Here is a 22,955-nt window from a genome sequence, read left to right as displayed (position 1 = left end):
TACACACAGAGAATTACCTCTTCATTTTCAGATTACCAGTATCTATGGGAACACTTGGAGAAAAGCCAGGAGGTGGGGCACCTCCCCTCCCAATGTTATTTTCTTTGCCAAAGCAGCAAGGTCCGGGGGGGGGTTAGATGGAGAAAGGCAGCCCGACTGGGCACTAGGGGTTGTTACAATCACCAAGTAGCTGCAGCAGACAGCACGGGCTGGACACGGCCATCTCGGGGTGTGGGGATGAACAACTCAGCCTTGACTTGTAGACAGGGAGGCACGGGGATTTGGCCCAAAGGCCCCCTGGAGGCTCTGGGTGGGGGTGGGCCCAGGCACTGGATGGCCCAGCCCCTCCCTGGAGGAGTGGTGTGGAGCCGGGGCGGGGCCTCCAGCCTGCATGTCTGGAAGTAACCTGTCCTCTTGTGTTCTAACACCAGGGCCTTACGACACATTTCAAATGGATGTGCAGAAACCAACACTGTCAGGGAGCCAGCTCCTCCTCGGAGGGCTCAGGTAAGCTCGCAAGGAGAGGTCAAGCCAAGCCGAAGGGTAACATGTGACACCAGGGCACATCAGCCCCCAGCCCAGCTGGCACTGTGCCCCAGGTCTGCCAGCTCTTCACGCCCCAGCACCGCCTGCTGAGCCTCAGTTGTCCTCTGCTGCTGCGGGCTCTGCAGCCATCTCCTCAGCATCCCCCTCCCCGGCATCCTCTCTAGGATCAGGACCGGGGTGCCCAGTGCAGCCCCCTGCCGGGGCGGGGCTGTGGCCGAAGGGACCGTTCTGCACGGCCCCAGCCTCCACCCAGAGCCGGCCGTCAGGACACAGCTTTTCTCCCGGGACCTCCGCCTGCACGGGGACCTTCACCTCCGCGGAGGCCCAGTCCTCCTGCTGCAGCCCCAGCACACGGTTTTCCACGTCTCCGGCTTTGGGAAACTGGTCTTCTAGATTCCTCTCATTTTCCTCTGCTTGCTGCTTTTCTCTGGCACCGAGTTTACCTCTGGATTTCCTCATCTGCCTGTTGTGCATTTCGTCTCGGGAGAATCGCCACTGAAACTAGAAATCAGAGACGATGGGGATAAATACATGCATCCTCTGTGAATCTAGAGCTTCCCCTGGATGTTTGTTTGCATTCACTCCCACGTCACCTCTGGCAGCAAGACGCAATGCCCGGTATTCCCGGAGCAGGGCATTCCTGGCACCAAACCGAATCACAGCCCAAATGTCACACCCACCCAGAGCCTGCTGATCCTGCCATGGCGTGTATTTCAGATGTGGATTCCAGGGTTTTGTAGGGGACGAGGGGTATTTCTTTCAGCTGGCCCCATACCAAAGGCCTGGGAAAGAAGGTGCTGAAATCTTATCGTTTGGAGGACCAGGATGGGTGAGGGGACACGGGCCTGTTCTTCCTAAGTGCCAGGGCTCCGGCCACTCCTTTCCACTCTGAGCAGCTACAGATACTACGCACTGGTCACCACCTCATCAGCTCACCCCAGCCAGAAGGGCACTGAACCCGGGTGCTCAGGTCCCCCTGTAGGATGGGCAGGCTGACAGCCCCCAGCCAAGCTCCTCTCTGAGTCCGGCCACCTCCCCAAAGGTCTCACTCCCTTCCAGGGGCAAGCTACGACCGATGACTGGTCCAGGCGTGGACAACGGCCCATCCTCCTGTTTCCAACTCTGGGCAACTCTAAAAGACCATCCCTGCTCCAGAGCTACGATAACAGCCCAACATCTCCCTCTGCCCACTCCTGCGCCCTCCTTCCCCAACAGGTGTTATTCCCGAGGGCACTCCCCCTAAAACCGCATCCAAATCCATCTCAGATGCTGCTTCCCAGGGAGCCCCACCTGCATTTCCCTGTGGGACAGGGAAGTCTATGGAGCTCAGAGAGGATCAAGCGCACAGTCAGCAACAGAGCTGGGCAAGGACGGGGTCACATCAAAGCCGTGGAGGGATCCGCCCACGTGAAGAGTCCACCGCCCCCGCCCCAGACTGGCCCGTGTTCTCATCTATACAACGGGGGGAGTAACTCTAACTTAAATCAGGGTCGATAACTTTTTCTGTACAGAGGCAGGTAATAACTATTTTAAGCTTTGCAGCCTTATGTTCTCCGTTGCAGCCATTCAACTCTGCCATAGCACAAAAGCAGTCATGGGTAACACGTGAGCAAACGGGCATGACTGTGTTCCAATAAAGCTTTATCTACAAAAACAGGCAGTGGGCCGGATTTGGCCTGAGAGCCGTAGTTTGCCAAACTCTGCCTTAGAGGGTATTTATTTCGATTCAATGATGCAATAATCCACATAGCAGGCTTAGCACTGTGCCCAGCACACAATATACCCGTGTGTCTGCTGTTACCATTACTGACACAAGATGTGAGTCCAGAAGGTCAGGGATGCCATCTGTCCTCTGCACCCCTGCATCCCTGGGATACAGCATGGAGCCTGGCACAGAGAAGGTGCTCAAAACCTTTTGTGAGATGGATGAATGGAAGGACGGCAGAGCCCGGCCAAGCTAGCCAAGCTCCCTGTTTCAGGGGAGCCGGTCCTGAAATTTTAAGAGTCAAAACACTGCTTGGGGCTTAGTGAGGAGTTACTGGTGCATCCACACATCAGGTCTGGCTGATCTCCAGAAAGAGAAATTAATTTGAGGAAGAAAAGAGGGGGAAAAATTCAAAGTCCTGCTGAGTCTGCTGACAGCAGGAGCTGCTCTGGAGGAAGACAGTTTGGGAGCCTGTGTGCTTGGAATAAATCCGGGCGAATGAGCTCCAGCAGACACAGAAACGTGAAGGGTAGTAAAGGAAGACTCGGAGAAATGGGTCCCTGTGTTTACAAGAGAGGGATGCACTCCTGGGTAACAACGCAGCGAGAACTGTGGCCTTCTTCCACTCCCCAAACATAAGGGGTCCCCCAGTCTTCCTGAGCAAAGGCCCCTCTGAGCCCTGCCATCCTGGGGCCCCGGTCCCCGGTGCTCAGACTCAGGGGCCTGGAGCTGCATGCTGCACACCTGGGGTGACACCAGCCACAGGGTCCTGGGGACGTGCCACGCCCAGCTGTGAGAAGCACGGAGAACAAGAGCGAAGCCCCGAGAGTGCTGGGTGGGGGAGGACTGGAGTCAGGAGGCCCCGGGGAGAGACGGGTCTTGCTGGGAAGAGAATCGGGGGCCTGGACCCCGGGCAAGGGCCTCGGCCACCCCGCAGGTGCAGCTCCGGGCCCCAGGGACACGTGGTTGCACTTGAAGTTCCACTTCTTTCTTTCGTTTCATTTCTTTCCACTTGAGTCGCGGCACACTGGTTTCACCAAATATGGACTTAAATCTAAGCCATTCTGTGACTGAAAGAAAAATAAAGGGAGCCATCCGTTCGAATGACTTCTGGCGAGCCTAGAGAGGGGAGCCCGGGAGGGCAGTTGCACCATCCGTGGAAAACCATTTCCTAAGGCTTTACCATGCATAGATAAATCTGAGTACTTTGCTAGGAAGAAGCAAAAATGTGCTATGTGAATTCTTAAAAATCTGCCAACTTTGTGGCGTTTTCGGTGGTAGAAGTCTACTTCCTCAAATAAGACATCTGCCTAAACACACTCAGGGCTCCGAGGCTGAACGCAACCTGGGGTTCGTGTGTTGAGCCCCTTTTGGACGAGACTGGTAAATTTGAATATTCCATCAAAGAAGAGGAAAAAGAGTGAAGTGCGTGCTGAGGTTAGGATTTAACATTTATCCTGTCTTCCTCCACCCGCCCTCCCTGCAAATCCCAAATGAGTTCACCTACAGCGTTGGCTGGGTTTCCCCAGGGCACTCCTTTTTGGGGATTCTCTTGTACGATGGCTGATGGACTTCCCTCTGGGGGTAGTTTGAGTTTCTTCCACCCAAGCCATGAGTTTGCAACAATAGACCCCCTCTGCAGGTGAAGTGGTGTCTCAGACCCCAACCCAAAGGCACCCACTTCAGTAGACACTGCCAAGCAGGCATCTTGGGGACCCCTAAGCACCAGTGCAGGACCAGGACCTCTGACCTCAGCACAGATGCTGCAGCCTCCAGCGCCAGCCCGGCATGGCTCTTGGGTACCAGCTCTTGGGTACCAGGCAATCATGCTTCATAACTGCTGCCTTGTCGTGCGCAGAAGCTGCTGCGTTTTAATCCCAGCCCAAATGGAAGAGCCTTTTTTTTTTTTTAATGGATGTCTCCAAACAGACCCTCTGCATTTTGCATGTTCTTAGAAAAAGGCCAGTCAAACGGGCCTATATGTAGCGATCCGAGAGGCAGTCAACTCTCAGAGAAGCTAGAGGAAGTTTTACTTTTGCCAGAAAACTGGGGAGATTGCTTCGGCTGAAAGGCCCTAAATGCTAAGACACCAAAGCATTACACGTAGTGTGGTGGCTAAGACCCCGGTTCAAACCTCGGTTCTGGCATTCGTTAGCTGTCTGTCTTTGGGCAAGTTATTCATCTCCAAAAGAGCTGCCCCTGCCCCCAGGTCTGGGTGCACACCCCGGGGGCCAACCCACACCGTAGTGGATGGGCACAGCACCCTCTGCGGGTGGGCGGTGTATAGCTGTGCCCATTCTACCTGTGCCAGACTCCATCCTGGACCCTGGCTATTTTCTAATGCAAACCCGATGTCCTCTCAGAGGCTGCTCTTGCTATAAATAGACAACAGACTCGTGGTTCCTCGGGTGCCTGGCCATATCCAGCTTCCTGTAGAGGATCACACTGCATTGATCTCCTGATATAATACGACAGAAGGACACAGACCGGAAAGGGCCTGTGGCGGGCACACCAGCCACCTTCTTCAGGACCCTGCCTGGGCTGCTGGGCAGAGAAAGATTTGGGACTGTCCATGCCGAGCTGGATGGGAACTACTCCAGCCAATGTTTTTCTGTCCTTCGGAGTCATCCCAGAAAAATCTGCCAAGCCAAATGTCTTCGAGGACTGCACCGTTTTCTGTGTCCTCAGATGGGGAGTGGTGATGTCACTGACTCCCCAAGCTGCCCGGGGTCCCCAAGCCACCACAGCTGTCCCGGTGCTGCAGCCAGGTCACCCGGAGGTTCTGGCTGGAGTCTTCTCCTTTCCTTCTCTCCTTTTGAAGAGGGCATTCTCATGAAGCAGGGAAGTAGCAGTGGCCCGAACTCAGGGTCTATATAATCTAAAAGCTAAATGTTCTGAGTGTCTCACACTGGGACGAGCTTTCCCATTTCCCTGAATCCCCAAAGCGGTACTCTCATTAGGCACTGTTAGCACCATTATTATGATGAGCATGTAGAGGTTCAGAGGGGTTAAGTAACTTGCCCAAAGTCACACAGTCACAGTCTTTACGGAACAACCAAAACTACACTTGGCCCTTGGACGATGCAGGTCCACTTACACGCGGATGGTTGGCAAGAGTAAAAACTACAGTGCTGTTCGGTCAGTGGTTGGTTGCATCCTCGGGTCAGTGAACCTTGGATACGGAGGGCCCACTACAAATTACACTCGGATTAACCTCCACGTTGTTCAAGGGTCGACTGTATTTCAGATCCGAGGCGGTAGAGCTTTCCGTGCGCAGGCTCTGAGGGGAGAACTGTAGCATCCACAGCCTGAAGGATGCATCACAGCCTGAGCAGTTCCAGGGCGAGTCTCTGAACCCAACCAGCAGCTGCACGTTGAGCAGGGTGGATGGGCCTTCCTGAGCCGGGTGTGTGTGTGGCACGTGAGTGTACTGCCGGTACCTAAACTGAGAAAAACCCGACTAGCGGTCCATGCCAGAAGTGCGTGCAGAAAAGGAAAAATCCTCCGCTTTACAGCAGCGTGTGTGTCCAGAGCTCCACGTCAGCAGGGCTGGTGATTTCATTCACACATTAAGAAACCGTCCGTATCTGCCTCCACTTCAAGTAACTTAGTGGGAAGGCAGACTTCTCCCGTGTCGTAGAAATCACCTGTTACCTTCCAAGGAGGTTAATATTTGCTTTGAAAGCCACACTCAGAGGTACACAGAGAGGTTTCTTTCAAACGGTGAAAGGTCTTGACTGGAGGCTTTTGTCCACTTGGCTGATTAAAGAGGACTAAATATGCTGCATCCTTGATGTTTGAATCTTGCAATCTCTTGTCTGAAATTTCAGCGCTAGACATACTGTGCATGTCTCAGGCTCAGAAGTTTGATTATTCACTCATTGATCCAGCAAGTATTTGTTGAGTACTAACTAAAAGCCAGGCATTGGGCATACGACAGTGAGGACCAAAAGGGTCTGTTCTCACAGAATGAACGTCTGATTCTACTGGTGGAGGATTGACCACAAATAGTTAGAAACAGAGAGGAGAGGAACGTGGCTCTTCCCAGTGAATCACAGAGGAGCCTGGCTTGGTCTAAATGGAGAGAACACCATCCCCCCAAAAAAATACAAAGGAAGAGAACATCTGGGGCAGAGGAACTGCCCAAGCAAAGGCCCTGTGGCAGCGAGGGGCATGGACGCGCATGAAGGCCAGAGTGGCTGGAATGCGGAAGACGGGGGCCAGATCCCACAGGGCTATGTGGACCACCGTACAGGCTTCCATCTTTATCTTAAGAAAAACCCAAAGCTTTAGAACCATTTTAAGCAGTGGAGTGACACGAGCCAATTTACTTTTTTTTAAAGTTCACTTTGGCACTGAGTGGAGAACATGTCTGAAGGGGACACCTGTCATCAGGAGATCGGAGGAGTAGTCCAGGCCGGTGGTGATGGAGAGAAGAGGGGGTTCCAGAGTGTCTAGGACCTAAAACAGATGTGCCTTAAGGACAGACTGAATATGGTGGGAAGGAGATGGAAGCACCGAGGGCGACCTCTAGGTGTGTGGGAGCCTCTGGGCCATGGAAGCGCTGTTCCTCTAAGGTCGGGGGGTGGGGTGAGTAGCCGCAGGGCAGGTGGAGCTGGGGTCCCAGGGGAGAAGCCAGGGCTGAACATGCAGAGGTAAGACTCGTTGACACAGAGGTGGTGAGTGAGATTTTCTCACTCTGGGGGTGGATGAGATTTTCTAAGGAAGAGGTGAGAGAAAATGGGGAGAAACGGGGCTAGAAATGAGGAACTAGGTGGGAAACCAGGCGAGAGTGGTGGGACAGCCGAGAGAAAACAGTGCTTCGAGCGATGGAGGGTATGAACGGTGTCAGTGACGCGGGGTCTAGGGCACGGTGAGGATGGAGCCGTGGCCAAGGGTGGGGGGGGCACCGTCTCCTGGGAGCAGGACGATGACCCGTCAGCTGAGCGAGGAGTGGATGCCGGGGGTGATGGGATGCTACAGTCCCCCCATCTGGGGCTGTAACAGTGAGGTGGCCTGCCCAGGTCACACAGAGAACAGTGCTTGTCACCCCAAGCCCTGGAATGAGCAGGTCTGCCCGGGTCCGGGCAGCTCACTGCGGTGGACGTCTCTACCGACCAGAAAAGGCTGACTCCCACCTCCCTGGATTTCCCCGGAGGTACGCTGTTCTACTTTCTTACAGCAGCCTTAAAGCTCTACCCCTAACGTCTCCCTGCCCTCGGGTTTCCGCTGGCTTGTCCCCTGGGTGAGACGTGCAGCCTTCACCAGGATCAAGCCGCCCGTCTGTCCTCTGGGATCTGCTGGCACCACAACCAGGACGCGCTGGCAGGAAAAGGCAGCACCACGCCCTCCTCGTCAGGGCAAAAGCTGGCGGGAGACCTCAGCGGTGCTGCTAGAATGTCCCTGCGTGAATGCAAAGCTGTGGCCGGTGGCAGCCCGGGGCCATCTGTCTTCCAGCTGGTGGCCGGCTGCTCCTGGCGGGCAACGGTGGCTTCGGTGGCTGCCTCTGGTCTTCTGCTGCTGTCACCTGTCACACTGGCATCTTCCGAGCTTGGAGAGCCCTTCCTCCGCACTGCACCCCAGCTGGCTCCGGAGCTACTTCCTTGGCGTTCCTCCCACAAGGGGCCCCCCCTCGGATTTGTTGGCTGCAGAGAAACCGCGGGTGGGGAGCTTGGGGATGGTGCCCGGCGAGGGGACGGGCGGGTCTGGTGGGCTCTGCCCCACAGTGTGGCCTTGTCCGTCACAGGCGGAGCCAGCTGGCTCCAGGCGCTTGGCAGGTTCCCTCGACTCTCTTCCCGAGTGACCGTGAACACGGGGGTGTGAGGCACCGGAATCATGTCACACGAGGGGAGGACTTGGCCTCAGTCTCAGGAAACGCGGGCAAAACTGAGAACGGCCACGTCTCTCAGTGCCACTGTGTTTCTGGGACAGTTCACGTGACGTCCAGGGAGAGGGGGAAGGCCCCTGGCCATTCCAGGACAGCCTGGACTGAGGACTCACTCCACAGGGGAGATGCCCTCTGTCTGTACGAGCCACTGCCACTCAAACCTGCAGGGCGGGGTCTGTGGGGAATGTGGACTGGCAGGTTCTCTCTGCCAAGCTCCCCAAACTTCTGATGTCCCAAGGGACCCACGGGCAGGGCAGGGCGTCAACCAGCTTGTAACGAGATTAAGAGATACAGAGAAGCTGGGCGTGAGCTCGGCCGTCCCAGCCCGAGTCACACTGCAGCTGCCTTCCCACTCCCCCTTCAGCCTCGTGAATGCTGGTGGCCTGAGCATCCTCGCAGGAGGAGACCGGCGACAAGGCCCTCCGGCGCTCCGGCGCCCTCACCTGCCCCGGATGTGACTCACGTCACTGAGGGGCTCAGGTGTCCCTGGGCTCTGGTGAGCAAAACAGAGCAGCCAAGGTCACTCACCTTTGATTCTTTCTTCTTGATTTTCTGAGGTAGACACGGTCTCTGAAGAAAGACAATCTGCTTGGTGGATACGTTCCCCTCCCTGTAACACAGGCAGAGCTGAGAATGAGTGAGTCCTTTATACCTAGAGGAGCCCCGCACCTCACACGGAGGCCGCCATCCTGAACTTCATCCAGGCCGGCTGCCCGTGGGAAGGAAGGTGGCCGCTCGAGAGTGAGAGGTCGGAGGTCAAGAAGCCCCCCACCTTCCCACCCCCAGGCCCCCCACGCTTGCTTGCTATCGCAGGGGCCCAACTAAACCTTTGTGTGCATCCTTGAAAGGCAGCTTCCTGGCTGAAAACCCCCTTTCCCGTGATGTGAAATGACAGCTACCATCTTGGCCAAATGATGACAAAGTGGCCTCAGTGAATACCAGAGGGTGGAGGCCTCTTCCAAGTCTCTTTGGGAATGAGGCCGAGGAGGGACCTGGTTGGCCTGGGATGGGCGGCCAGTGAGGACCTGAGCGATTACAGGAGCTTGGGCAGAGGGCCTGGCTGTGCATGGGTCCCGGCCACCACCCTGAGTCACCCTGAGTCACCCTTGTGAGCAGCGGGAACTGGCATTAACGAATGGGCTGGGGGCACTATTCATTTTTATGGCACAGGGGGTGTGCCTTCCTCCCAGGAAGGCAGGCTCTCAAGGAGCTGCCTTTAAAGGTGCTAGAAATATTGTGATAGAGATCATTGTTTTCTGGCCACCGCGAACCCCGCGCCTTCGGATCACTTTCTTAAACCTCTATTTGGCAAACGTCTTCTCTGCTGAGGTGATGTGTCACTACGTGGGGTGCTGGAGGGAAAGGAGGTAGAGGACACTAGCATTTTCTATTTTGTGCTCCAGCCGGGCTGGGCGATTGCACCCGGCGCTCCAAACAATGGGACCCCTACTTCCACCAACGGGACAGGACAGGACAGCTCAGCTTGGTCAAGGAGCAGGCCGGGGGTCACACAGTGGGGATTCTGCCCGGTCCCATGTACTCTCCACTCCACTGCAAGGGTCATTTAAGGCCACGAAGGTGGAGGATCATGGAGGCTTATTTAGAATGTGGGACTGCTTGAGACAGAGAGACCGTCCCTACCCTCCGGGCTGCGAGCACAGAGCCAGCGGGGGCTTCACGTTCAGATATATTCTCAGGGGGGCTCTTGTCCTCTGGAATGCAAGGCAGGCAGCATTCTTAGTTGCATGGACTAGGAAACTGGCTCAAAGAAGCTACGTGGACTTGACCAAGGTAGACAGCAATCGGCCGACTCAGGACTTGGGTTCAAGCTCCGGGTCACAAATCCGGAGTTCCTTCCCCTCCACGGCACCACCCTGTGCCCACAGAAATCTTGGCCAAGAAGCAGTACGGAAATCTCCCGGTGGCGCAGGGCCCAAGGGCAGCTGCAGACTGGCTCCTGCAGCTGCACAGACCCGGGGGGTGGGGGACGTGATGAGGGCCCAGGAGAGGCAGTGATGGGCGCCCACCCTCCTGCCTCTGTCTGTGCTCTGGGGCTGCACTGCCTGCTGTCCCCCAGGTCACTAGGCTTGCCACAGGCCGTCCATAACCTGCGGGCGTGAGCACGCAGCAGGACTCAGGTAGCGTGGGGCTGAGGGCCATGGGAGGGGGTACCCCCAGAGGTCAGCAAAGAGGTGGCCCGTTGTAGACTGAGGGTCTAGTCGCGGGTTCTGCCACTTGCTGGCTGTGTGGCCTTGGGTATGTGATGGAGCCTCTCTGAGCCTCAGTTTCTTCATCTGTAAAATGGGAACCACATCTATGCTTACCACCCCACAGGTAGTTAGAAGGACCAGCTTGATAGCAAACCCAAAAGACAGATGGAAGGGCTTTTAGGGTTCGTAAGACTAGGATAAGCCCACGGGCTCAAGGGACGGCAGGCAGAGCTGAGGGTGGACAAACGACCATGAACGTGAAATCGTAGGGAGGGCCATAGCCAGGGCTGAGACTCCAGGGCCTCACGTCCCCTTGGTGGGGCTACTGACCAGCAACATGACCTTGCGCTAGCGCTTCAACCTCCCTGGCCACACTTTCCTCAGCTATAAAATCAGTTAAATAAAACCAAAAAAATCCCACCTCACCTCACAGGATTTTCTGAGGACTAGATGAGACTTTGCATGCGCGCCAGCAACGTGCCTGCCTAGCCCAGCACGGGGCACACAGCAGATGCTGAGTTTCTTTTGCATCTGAGAGCCCTGGGTCCCCTCAGCCCAGGTGACAGGCTAGGCAGCAATGGCTCACTGGCCGAGGCTCCCAACGTGGGAAGAGGGGTGCTCCGGGTGGGGGGGTAGTTAAGACTCTGAAATCCTGACCCTGCCGTCTCCCAGGTGGAGAACTGATGTAACAGCACCAGACTCACAGGGATTCAATAAGTTACGCACGGAAGAGCTTCTGGGGAACAGTGCAAGTGTTCAGTAACAGTAATGGTGGTTATTTTTACCTCGTTGTCTTGACGACTGGAGTTGGCAGCACACAAGTGAGTTGCCAGCCGTAGGCGGCCAGAGAGTTCAGCAGGGGCACGTAGTCTGTCTGCACCTCGACACCCTGGGGAGAAAGGCCACAGTCAGGGCTGCAGCTGCCTCAAGCCAATGACGTCTGAGGGACAGAGAGGGGATCGTCCAATCCACCAACCCAACAAAGCAGAAAGGGGCGGGATGCCCTGTAGCCTGGGGCCATACTCCAGCTCCAAAGATGCTTCAAGAGCTTGGAGCCCAACTGCCAACATGGGATCTCTTTCCAGTCCCGACTCAGTCTGTGCAGTCGGCAAAGAGATGGAGCCAAAGGGTTGATCCATTCATTTTGTTTTATTCTTGTCTGGACAAATAGCTTCCTGTGAGTTTCACTGAAGAAACACCATCACTTCTCCTCCAAGACGTACCTAAGCCCATGACAACACCCACTGCTTGGATGGTTTCAGAGCATCTTGTGGGGAGTTAAATTACATTTGACAAATGATCGAGTCATCTGCATCCAGCCACAGCGGCAACACACACACACACACACACACACACACACACCCCTGCACGTGCACACAAACAGGGAGCTTCACCTGTGTTACACATCCCGCCGTAAAGGAGTAGATGAAAGGTGTTTCATTTGGAATCAGGGAGGAGTGGGGGGAGGGGACTGACGCTTGCCTTTCAATTTAAAAACCCAGTCCTGCCCCCACAGGGAGACAATCCCACTGTGAGGCCGCCAGCCTGGGCCTCACATCCTGCTTTCTCGAGAGGCAGGCTAACTTCCGACTCCAGCCCCAGCCCTCCCTGCGTAGACTCTGCACCCACTCTCTGCTCGGTCAGCTCCTGGTAATGGCTTCAAACACTGCTGACGTGTGTAGAGTCCTTCCAGCGGAGGCCGCCACAGGACTCATTCAGCAAGTACCTGGGAGCCCAGGTGGGTCGGAGGTGAATGAAGGCACAGTCCTGCTGCTGGAGTTCAGTCCAGGAGAGGCCACGGCACAAACACGCATGTGACCGAAATAAAAAACAACCCACTGGCAGGGCCATAAGGCTGGACTGTTAGCAAAAAGATGGTGCGATTGTGGTCAGGGAGGGCTTCCTGGGGCTCAGGGGCTGGGTGGAGATGGACAGGCGGAGCTGGGGAAGAGGCATTCCAGGGGGGACCCCAGCACAGACAAATGGCAGACCGCGAGGGGCCTGGAGCGCTGAGAAGAGGCTCACCCGGGGAGCGGCGCTGCTCAGAGGGGACCGCCCACGGCAAGGGGCTGTCCTGCTGGAGGCCTTTTGGGGACAGAACCAGGGGCCAGAAGAGACATGAGGGAACAACCAGCCCTGCTTCTCCCAATGGCTTTTAAAACTCCTATCACTGGGCATCCATCCCAGCGTGGCTACTGGGCAACCAATGTACCCTTGGGGAGCCTCAACTATATAAAGTAAGCCTTGGCCTATGTCAGTGGTTCTCAAAGTGTGGTCCCCAAGCCAGCAGCATCACCTGGGAACTTGTTAGAAATAGAGCCTTGGGACCCCACCCAGACCTGCACAATCAGAAACTCTGGGGGTGGGACCCAGGGGTCTGTTTTTTTTTTCTTTTCTTAATTGAAGTGCTGTTGAGTTACAATGTTATATTAATTTCAGGCATACCCCATAGTGATTCAATATTTTTATAGATTATACTCCATATCAAGTTACTATAAAATATATATTCCCTGTGCTGTACATTACATCCTTGTATCTTATCTATTTTATACATAGTAGTTTGTACCTCTTAATCCCCTTTACCTATCTTGCCCCTCCCCCCTTCCTTCTCCCCACTGATAACCGCTAGTTTGTTCTCTATATCTGTGAGTCTGTTTCTGATATGTTATATTCATTCATTTTATTTTTTAGATTTCACATATAAGTGGAAACATAAAGTATCTGTCTTTCTCCATCTGACTTATTTCACTAATAAGCATACTACCCCCCAGGTCCATCCGTGTTGCTGCAAATGGCATTATTTCGTTCTTTTTTATGGCTGCATAGTATTCCATTGTGTATATGTACCACATCTTCTTTAGCCATTCATCTATTGATAGACAATTGGGTTTCTTCTGTATCTTAGCAATGATAAATGATGCTGCTATGAACACTGGGGTGCATGTATCTTTTCTAATTGGTGTTTTCTTTTCTTCGGATACATACCCAGGAGTGGAACTGCTGGATGATTCGGTAGCTCTGTTTTTTTTAGAGTGCTCCCAGTAGCTGAGATGCAGCTAAGTCTGAAAAGTACTGCCTAGATAATCAATTAGGTTTCTACGGATGACAGAAAAGAGTCTGCCATTTTGTGGCCAGAAATGATCAGCTGTTAACTTTTGAATTTCCTCGAAAGGCAAGCTGTTACCTTTCCTTTCATCCTCCAGGAGGGGAGAAGTCGGGGGACTTTGAAAGGCTCTGCTCTGTTACTAATACTGGTTCAGCAGAAAGCAATGGCGGGGGGAAGGGGAGAAGGTGGGGGGACAAAAGAAGGGGGGTGGGCAAGGGGCAAGGGAAGGAGGAGAGGAAGGGGAGTTAATGAAGGAGGGGAGCAGGAAGAAAAGGAAAAGAGAGGAGAGACAGGTACAAATACAACCAACTGACAGGAGAGGGACAGGCAACCCCACTCTGGCCCCGTCCCTGAAGCCCCCATTCAGGCCAGAGGCGGCAGCGGATGACCCAGCCACCCCTGTCTCTGCTGGTCTCCGGACACACGGGACCTCCCTTCCAGACCAGTTACGGCCAGTGTCCCTTGTGCTGGGCAGGGCCCTCACCACCTGCTGTGGCAGCTTTATCCTGAGAACCCGTGCCCCCATCCCTGCATTCCTGATTTAAAGAGAAGAGAGAGAAAATGGTACATCCACACTCAAGCTCTGCAAGGTTAAGATTACTTGGGTCTATCAAGAATAACCTTCCCACTTTATCAAGCACTCCGACAAACCAGCCACAGACAGTCACCATGGCAACCAGGACAAGCGTGGTGCTCACAAAGCCCTGAGTGGCAGGATGGAGTCCTTTTATTGGTGCCTGTGCCCCGGCCGGGTTTTCTCCTTGGGTACCCAGCACGGCAGGACAATGGGCACCCCCGAGGCAGCCTGACCCGCCTGCCCAGACAGGCCTCGAAGGGCTGCTTCTGCTTTGCTCTATTTTATTCCCCTCATTCACCATCTTAAAGAGAAAGACGGCAGGATTTCTCCCCAACAGCTTTTCCCCTCAAGGTAGGGGATGTCAGCCAGAGGGTACAGAATCATAAAGACTAAAAGGAAGAAGCGAAAACACAGCAAAACATGACCCTGCTTGAGAGAGCTGAGAGTTCAATCACAAGTGTTCCCAGCCGGCTGTCACAGGACGGGTTGAAAAGTAAAATACAAATGGTAGGGGGTGAGGTGTTTCATTCTGCCAGACTCTCCCACTCCAACCCTCTGGGCTGGTCTTGATTTAATTAACGGTTAATGTGGTTTTCCACAAGCACCTATCAAAGCCGGTTTGCATATTATCAACACAGTCAGAAGACGACATTTCTAAAATATGACATGAACTCCATGCAGTCAGTGGAAGAGGCTTTCAAGTCCATTAGCTGAGAAAGGTGGTCGGAAACGCATCGGATGGAAGGCTCTCTTTGATCTGCTTTTCTGTGACACTCCAGTGAGGAGAGAAAAGCACAAACAGCACTCCAAAGCCAGCCCGCTTATCAAACGAAAAGACATTTCTTTCTGGGAACAGGTGCAAAAATTTTAATTAACTCTCCACTCTCCTGTGTGGATACGTAATCTCCGATCACACCTGGAGTGTTAAAAAAAAATGAAGCATGTCCTGTGGTTCTTTGACTTGTGTAAAAGCGTTTCGTTTGTATTTATGGCTCTTTTTCCTTTGTTCCCTGTAATTTCTCCGTAGTTGCAAATCCACTAAAGAAACAGGCATCCGACACAACTTTCCCTTACCCTCCCAAAACAGAACAACACGATGTAGAGTTTACTAAGAAATGCGTGTGTCTTTTGATCCTTTCAAAGATCCTTTGTGCAGGGGAATATTAGGAGGTAACACATTGGTACAGTGAGAAAGTTTGTATCCTGATGGCAGTGTGCTCTTCTTTTCTTCTTGTTTCCATTCTGGAAGAATCTGGGAGAAAAACAGCTTAAAAGATGATACTTTGCTCCTTATTCATGACTGTGAATGAAGAGAGGAATTCAATTTCCATGTCTGAAAAGTATGCAGGACTTCTGGGCTGGTCTCCACACCTGAAACAATGATTGGAGACAGCCACCAGCTGGGTGCTTCCCTTCCCTTCCCTTCCCGGAGAGGGCATGTGAAGCCGGAGGCCTGCAAGAGTCTTTTGTAAAATTGCTACCGAAGCACTAATGCCTAACACTAATTGGCAGGGCCTGTTTATATACTATTTCCTTACTTATCAATTTTAGGTATCTATTGATTTCCTACCATGGGAAATGAAGGCTTAGAGCTCCCATTCACATTTCTTACTTTCTCTTTCTTGATGCCCCAAATGGTTAGAATATAACTTTAATTAAATCAAAAGTCTGTGTTTGTGTTATTGCAAATATTGCTGGGTCAAGTAATGTACTGTGACCACACCTTCTTTTTTTTAAAAAATATATTTATTATTAATTTAAATATTAATATATTTACTTAAATATATTTATTATTATAATTAAATATAAAATATAATATTATTATATTATAATTATAATATTATTTATATTAAATATTTAAATATATCTATTATTAAGTCCTTTATTTTTCCTGGAGTTAACTGTGGCCTCAGTTTTTTTCATCTGTGTGGTTTTACATGAACCCATCACTAATTCATTCCACATGTTCCAACACTTCTTCTTCCTGCCCATCAATAACTATCCCATGTACCTAAATATATTAGTTCTACTTTTTTCCACTTGGGGACATAATTTCTGGAACTTTCTGTACCCTTGCTTCAATCTGGTGTGGATGCTTCCCAGGGCTGTGTTCTCCCTCCACTACTGTCTATGGCTGGTGTCTTCTCTGTTTTGATTTCCTCCTCATTTTGCTGGAGCATATCCTCTAGTGGCTCCCTAGGAAACAATGCCCTGGAGGTTACTGGCATCCCCGCACTCCTAAAAATGTCTTTGTCTTCACTTTTAACTAAGTTTGGGTACAGAAGTGTAGGCTGAAATCTGTTTTTTCTTTAACACTTTAGAAGTATTGCTACACTAGCTTCTAGCTGTCAGTATTGCTATAGTGATATCTACTTGGATTACTAATACTTTGAGTGTAACCTGTTGTGCTGCTTTGGAAGATTTTAGGATATTTTTCCCCATGAAGTTCCAGAATTTCACAACATGCCTTCGTGTGTGTGTGTGTGTGTGTGTGTGTGTGTGTGTGTGTTTATTTAAAGGGCTGTACACTCAATGGCTTTGCACTCAAAGGATTCTTGTCCTTTGGCTCTGAAAAGTGTTTTGGTTTTCTTTTGTTGTTTTGATAATTTTTCTCTCTTCCATTTCTGTCTTCTTTCTTTCTGGACTTCCTATTAGTCGAAACGTAGGACTGATGTGTTACTTTTATTACCTTTCCTTCCCCCTGTTTTCTTACTTTTTAAAAATTTTACCTTCTGAAAGATGTCCTTTATTTTGTTTTCCAGTCTTTTTGTATGTTTTAAAATGTTCTGGTGCCCTATTTTCAGACCCCAAAGCTCTTTCTTCTCTTTTGAGCATTTCTTTTTTATAGCATCTTGGTTTTGTTTCACGGATATATATATTCTATTTCTATAAGTCGTTTCGTCTGATCCTTGAATTATCTCCGCAGTCACTAGGTTGCACAAGACAGAGGTTGGAGCCAGGGATCTTACCACACTGTGTAAGGACTTCATCACAATGCCTCAGTTTTCAGCTCTGCAGTTCACATCCCACCATCCTGCAGTGATTTAGGCTTCAAAGACCAGAGCTTTCCTCAGGATCCCTTCTACATCCAGGTGCAGCTTCCTCTACTTTGCTAAATTAATCAGCCTTCCTCCATGCACCTTCCATCTTCTAAAAATCTGTTGAAATCATACATCTACCACTTTCTCTTCTTCCAATCTTTTTGTTCTTGTGGGTATCTATCCATCCATCCATCTACCTACCTATCTATGTCTCTCTCTATGTCTCTATCTACCTATTATCTTCCTATCTAACCATCCATCCACCTATCTATATACCTATCTGGCTCTATGTCTCTATCTATCTATCATCTATCTTCCTATCCATCCATCCATCCACGTACCTACTTACCTACCTACCTATATCTCTATCCATCTATCTATCTATCATCTAAAGTCATTTTTCATTATTTGTGGGAGTTCTGTTCTATAACGTTGCCACAAACACTGAATTAGCAGATACTGAACCACTGTTCCTGGGGAAATACAGGGTTAGCTTCCTGTTAGCCTCTGGTCAGATTTGTAACTCACGCCTGAACAAAGCTTACCTAACACACATATTTGCCCCATAAGGCACATCTCAGCCCTCCTGTTCTTAGGAACACAGGACAGTACTGCACCACTGTGCTTGGGGGCAACTTTATGCAGTGAAATCACCAACAAAACACACAAGCGTGTGAAAAATGTGGCACTAAGTGAAATGCGAACAGGACACTTGTTTACAGCATGACAGCTGAAATGAGAAAGCTTAGCTGGGAACATGCATGTCAGCAACATAATTTTTTTTTTGCCACTAAGTATACATCTGCAAGTGACTGTGAAAGCACCAAGAGTACTGATTTGGGGATTACAAATAAATTTACAAATAAATCTATCATTCTTTTAGTATCAGTTCACTGGGATTTTTCATAAGAGAGAAGAAATAGCTACCTATGTCCAACTCCCCACATTTAACACAATTTTATTAATTTTTAAAGGGCCTACTGGAAGCCATTTCTAAACATCTTAGAATCCAGAAAACATAAAGAAAAAATAATAAATTTGGTGACATAAAACCCCTACTGCGTGACAAACGACAAGCTATGCAAAGGCAAGAGACAAATGACAAGATGGGAAACTATTTGTAGCTCAAATTACAGTCAAAAAAGTAGCTCTTAAAAATTGATAAGAAAAGAAATCCAAATTTTAAGATGGGATGAGGCTAGGAAGAGAGTCACAGCAAAGGAAATTCTAATGGCCATAAACCAGAGGAAAATATACTAAATCTCACAATAAGAGAAGTGCAAATCAAAACTACCCTGTGATATCATAGTTTCACCTCTCATACTGGAAAACCCCCAAAGTCTGAGAACTACTTAGCTGACAAGGCTGTGGGGAGGCAAGTATTCTCATACATGGCTGGCAGGAGGACTGATTCAACCTCAGGGAGAACAATTTGACAGTATCTCTCAAAATTACAAATACATGTACCCTCTGACCCAACAACCGCACTTCTGGGAGTGGATCCTGTATATAAAAAAATGACAAATGTACAGAGTTATTCACTGGAGAACTGCTCACAATGGCAAAACACTGGACACCACCTGTGTCAATCAGTGTTGGGCTTGTTAAATAAATAATGCTACATAACAACACAATGGGTAATGGCTGCTCATGTATTGAACCAAGGCATATGGGCCAAGGACCACAATGAGAGGGAATGATTCCTATGGTAGAAAGAAGAATGCCCACTCACTCCCCCCAGATATGTCTACGTCCTAAATCCTGGGGCCTGGGAAGAGGTTGCCTTCTGTGGTAAAAGGGATCCGGCGGATTGATGAACTTAAGGATCATGGGATGGGGAGATTAACCAGGTGTGTTCAATGTGATCAACAGGGTCCTTAGACGGAAGGCAGGAGGCGGGTCAGAGTCAGGTAAGGAGAGGTGAGGATGGGAACAGAGGGCAGGGTGCTTGGCCACCAGCAGGTTGGCCTCTAGAAGTTGAAAGCAAGGAACAGATTCTCCCAGAAAGAATGCAACTCTGCCAACCCCTTGATTATAATCCCTTACAACCCGTTTTGGATTTTTGGCCTCCAGAACTGTTAAGAGAATAAATCTGTGATGTTTTCAGTCACTACGTTTGTAGTAATTTGTTACAGCAGCAATAGGGCACTCATACACAGTCTAAAGCCAGGGAAAGGTTAGATGAAAATGAAGACTTGGAGGCATTGGCCAATACGTGTGGAGAACAACTCAAGGAGGGTGAGGCTGGCTGAGGACTGGGTCTCCTGGGGCGGGGAGAGCAGAAGATGATAAAGAGCCCTGAACTGGGAGGAACTGGCTGGAGGGCAGCCCAGGGTAGGAAACACGTTTAAGAAGAAAGATCCACACCATCTAATGTCTTGAGAGGGCAAGCAACACGGAGCCTGAAAAACCATCTCTGGATAGACCGTGAGGTCTCAGGAGACCACAGCCAGGATGCTTCAGGAGGGAAGTGGCTGGCATGTAAACATGTTCTCAGGAAATCTGGGGTCTGCCTTGACATTGCCATGGCCAGCAGAGACCCTGGCCGTGACGGCACACAGGGAAGATAAGAGTCATGCCCTCAGGTGATAGAAAGTAGAGATGCAAGGACAGGGCAGGAGAGGGGAATGCCAAGCTGGAAAGAAGGAACATTTCATCTTCATTTATCAACTGGAAAGTAGGGGCTGTAACACTGCGGCGGTCTTGCAGAAAACTCCACTGAGTCCTTCAGTATCGCCAAGGGCACGACTATACCAGGTACCACGATTCACTTATGATTCTCCACATCCAGTCAACCTGGTTCTGTGCCATGCACCCGGGAAGCGAAGATGTGTGAGCCTCTTCTCCTGCTGTAGGAGATCCCGGTCCAGGGGGTGGGGAGAGCAAACATACAGTCCCTCCCCAGATGCAAGCCACCATGAGGTGTGCTGGAGGGAAGGAGAGAGGAAGGGAGGCTGTGCCACTCGTCCTCTCTGGGGAAAGGGCAAATCCATCTGAGGCCAGTGGCAGCTGCAGCAGCCCTGCCTTCCTGGCCCCCATCCCCCCACAGGCCTCCTGCAGGACCACTGCCTCTGCCAGCAGAGGGAGGGGCAAGGATGCTGGGGCCGGCTGGAGATGTTTTCCTCTTTGTTTTACACACAATGCCCCAGAAAAACATTTTGCTGATATGTAATTAGGCCAACATAATAGAGCCTAAGAAAGCCGTCCGTCTCATTTTAGACAACTTCGGCTTTCATAACGTTCAAAGAGAATACGTTTAAAAAAGAAAAAAGCTTAGCTCTCAGATATAGAAAAGGGGGCAGAGGAAAATACATGCAATGTGTGGAAAGCTTCTTTTCTAGGACTATTTACCCACCCCTGCTGGTTAATTCACATCTTTGCCTGATTTTCTCTCCCATGCAAGAAAGGCAACAAACTCTGCAGCCCTATTGAGAGCCCAACAAAATAATAATAATGACTGTTATTATTATTTGAGATACACTGTTTGCAAAAAATGGCCTCAATGATTACTTCCCTGCCTCTAGGCCTCTTTACGGCATTCTGCAGCTCCTCCCATAAAGAGGCAGAGTCCACTCCTCCACCCCTCGAGTTCAGGCTGGGCTTGTGTCTTGCTCTGACCAACAGATATGGTAGGTGTGACATTATAGTTCTAAGCCTAGGCCGCGAGTGACCTTGCTGCTTCTACCTGCTCTCAGGGAACCAACAAGCCCAGGCTGGCCTGTTGGATGATGAGTCATGTGGCCCAAGCAACTAGCAGACGTGAGAGACGCCATCTTGGACCAGCGAGACGCCAGTCGACCAGCCAGTGACACGGAAGTAGAGTGAGGTTAGAGGAGCTTAGCCCAGATCAGCAGAATCACCCAGCTGACCTGTGCACTCACTACAACCATAAAGGCTGGTTATTTCAATTCGCTAAGCTTCGGGGTGCCTTATTCCACAGCAGAAGCTGATAGATTATGATTATTCTAGGGAGAGCCAAATAACCCAGCAAACCTCTAGGAGGAAAATCGGAGTGAAAGTCACCTCATCTGATTAGAGAGAAATAGAATGTAATAGCTACTACTGAATGGAGCTCGGGGTTTCTAATTTCTCACCGCTCTCAAAGCTGGCACACCACGCCCTCATCTCCTACATGCCAGATACATTGTGACCCGGCGTGGCATCGCAGCCCTGAAGTCTCACTTACGACAAGCTACCGTGAGGCCCAACACTGCCACCAGCCTACCCTGGGAGGGAGAGATTAAAAACCCACGCAGGGGGAGAGTGTGCTCGCTCGAGATGCTGTCCGGGCTTCTTCCAGAGTACCACGCATGCCCAGCTGGCAGGAAAACCAAACCTGCAGTGCAAGATATCACTCTTCCAGGTTCTAGGCCGGGCAGGTGATTTGGTCCTGGGATGTACAGCTTCGGGAGAGGGGTTAGGGGTTATGGGGTGGAGACACAGGAGATGCATGCGCGCATCAGAGCTGCCTGCTGACAGGTGCCTGCTCGACAGAGTGAGAACCACGCCAGGTGCGTGACAGTAGAGGGCTCCCAGATTACGCTGCAGGCAAAGATGCTGGACGTTTCACGGTTAAGGGGGCACGGCTGGGGCAGACCCTGACCATTAGTAGGAGAAGATGCTGCTGCCGTTCTGAGCGCAAGCAGTTAAGCGACTCAAAGCCGTTACATCCTGTGGGCTGCTCTGCGGGACCTCACGGTGGGAGAGCGCGAGCCTTGCAACCTCCAGAAGCTGACATTTCACACACACACTGAATGCATCGGGGTGAGCGCATCCTCTCCGGCAGGCAGACTTGGAAACAGCTTGGTCTGATAACAATTAAACAAGAAACATTTTCTCCATCCAGGGACTTGCCAAGTCCCTTCCGCTTGCTTTGAGGAGTGAGAGGAAATTAGACTTTCTGGGAATAAATGGGATCTGTCACTTTGTCTTTAGACAATATGAGGGATCATAGTTTTAGCCTTTCTTATTTTTTCACCGTATCTACAACCTAGAAAAAAGAGGATTTAAAAGGAGCTTTCCCACAGTATATAATTAAAAGGGATTTACTCTGGAGTGGGGAGGGGGTGGGGACATGTGTCAGCAAAAACTCTCGAACTTAAAACTACATCAAAGTTATCACCTTCCACTACAGTGGATTCCTGACGGCTTACCAATAATCATAAAGCGTTAGCCCAGATGATGTCCCTGAACAAAGGCTGCTTCAAAATCCTAGCAGAAGCGGCAATGGAAGTTAAGGGTTATTCCACTGTCGCTGGGCGGCCCAGCAGCACTCAGAGCCACAAAGCACAGTCGCTCTGAAAAGACAGTAACGTTGTAGAACATTCAGCACAACACATTTTCCCTTCCTGACTTTCTCCATCTGGTAAATTCAAGGGGCCATGGTCCCACTTCAGCGTTCGGTCAGTATTCTCTCTGGTCAATATTCTCTCGGTGGTGACCCAATTGTTAGCCTCTTGTTGCCATGGTTACCAGGAAGCTAAGTGGACCCTCCCCCTCAAGCCAAATTATGTTGCACGAGTCCCTCGGTGTGTCCTCTGAGGACCCTGCTCCTGGTAAGGGGACTTCGACTAGGGCTTCCGAGGTGCTGGGAACCACTAGCGGGAATATCCAGCCTTCAGGACACGTCAGACCCCTGACTGTCAGCTCCCCTGTCACCAGGGTTCTTCCACTCTCTCTGGTTTCCTGCTCCACTACAGCCTGGAGATAGACGCACCAGAGCCTGTCACAGACGCACTGTTGGGTTTCCATCAGCATCTGGGTTGTGACCCACCAAAGGAGGAGCTGATGAACAGAAAACCAAGGTCAAGAAAATGAAAACAGCCTCAGCGAGATCAGCCAACTCTATGTGGGGTCTTGAAGAAAACCCCCCTATTTCCCCCT

General features: G+C 51.1%; 1 protein-coding gene across 1 annotated transcript in view; it reads right to left on the bottom strand.

The window, feature by feature from the left end:
• Window positions 1-639: 639 nt before the first annotated feature.
• The window catches only part of RFTN1 (raftlin, lipid raft linker 1), a 194,732-nt gene continuing 172,416 nt past the window's right edge, over window positions 640-22,955 (bottom strand). Inside the window, exons 7-9 of the mRNA XM_065876692.1 lie at window positions 11,134-11,237; window positions 8,667-8,748; window positions 640-1,047 (exon numbers count right to left, since the gene is read on the bottom strand). Coding sequence (XP_065732764.1) covers window positions 640-1,047; window positions 8,667-8,748; window positions 11,134-11,237 — 594 coding nt within the window. The remainder of the gene's footprint in view (window positions 1,048-8,666; window positions 8,749-11,133; window positions 11,238-22,955) is intronic.

The sequence above is a fragment of the Phocoena phocoena genome, chromosome 4, assembly GCF_963924675.1.
Source record: "Phocoena phocoena chromosome 4, mPhoPho1.1, whole genome shotgun sequence".
Classification (NCBI taxonomy): domain Eukaryota; kingdom Metazoa; phylum Chordata; class Mammalia; order Artiodactyla; family Phocoenidae; genus Phocoena; species Phocoena phocoena.
The sequence above is the reverse complement of the archived record's forward strand: the minus strand, read 5'-3'. Positions and strand labels throughout refer to the sequence as shown.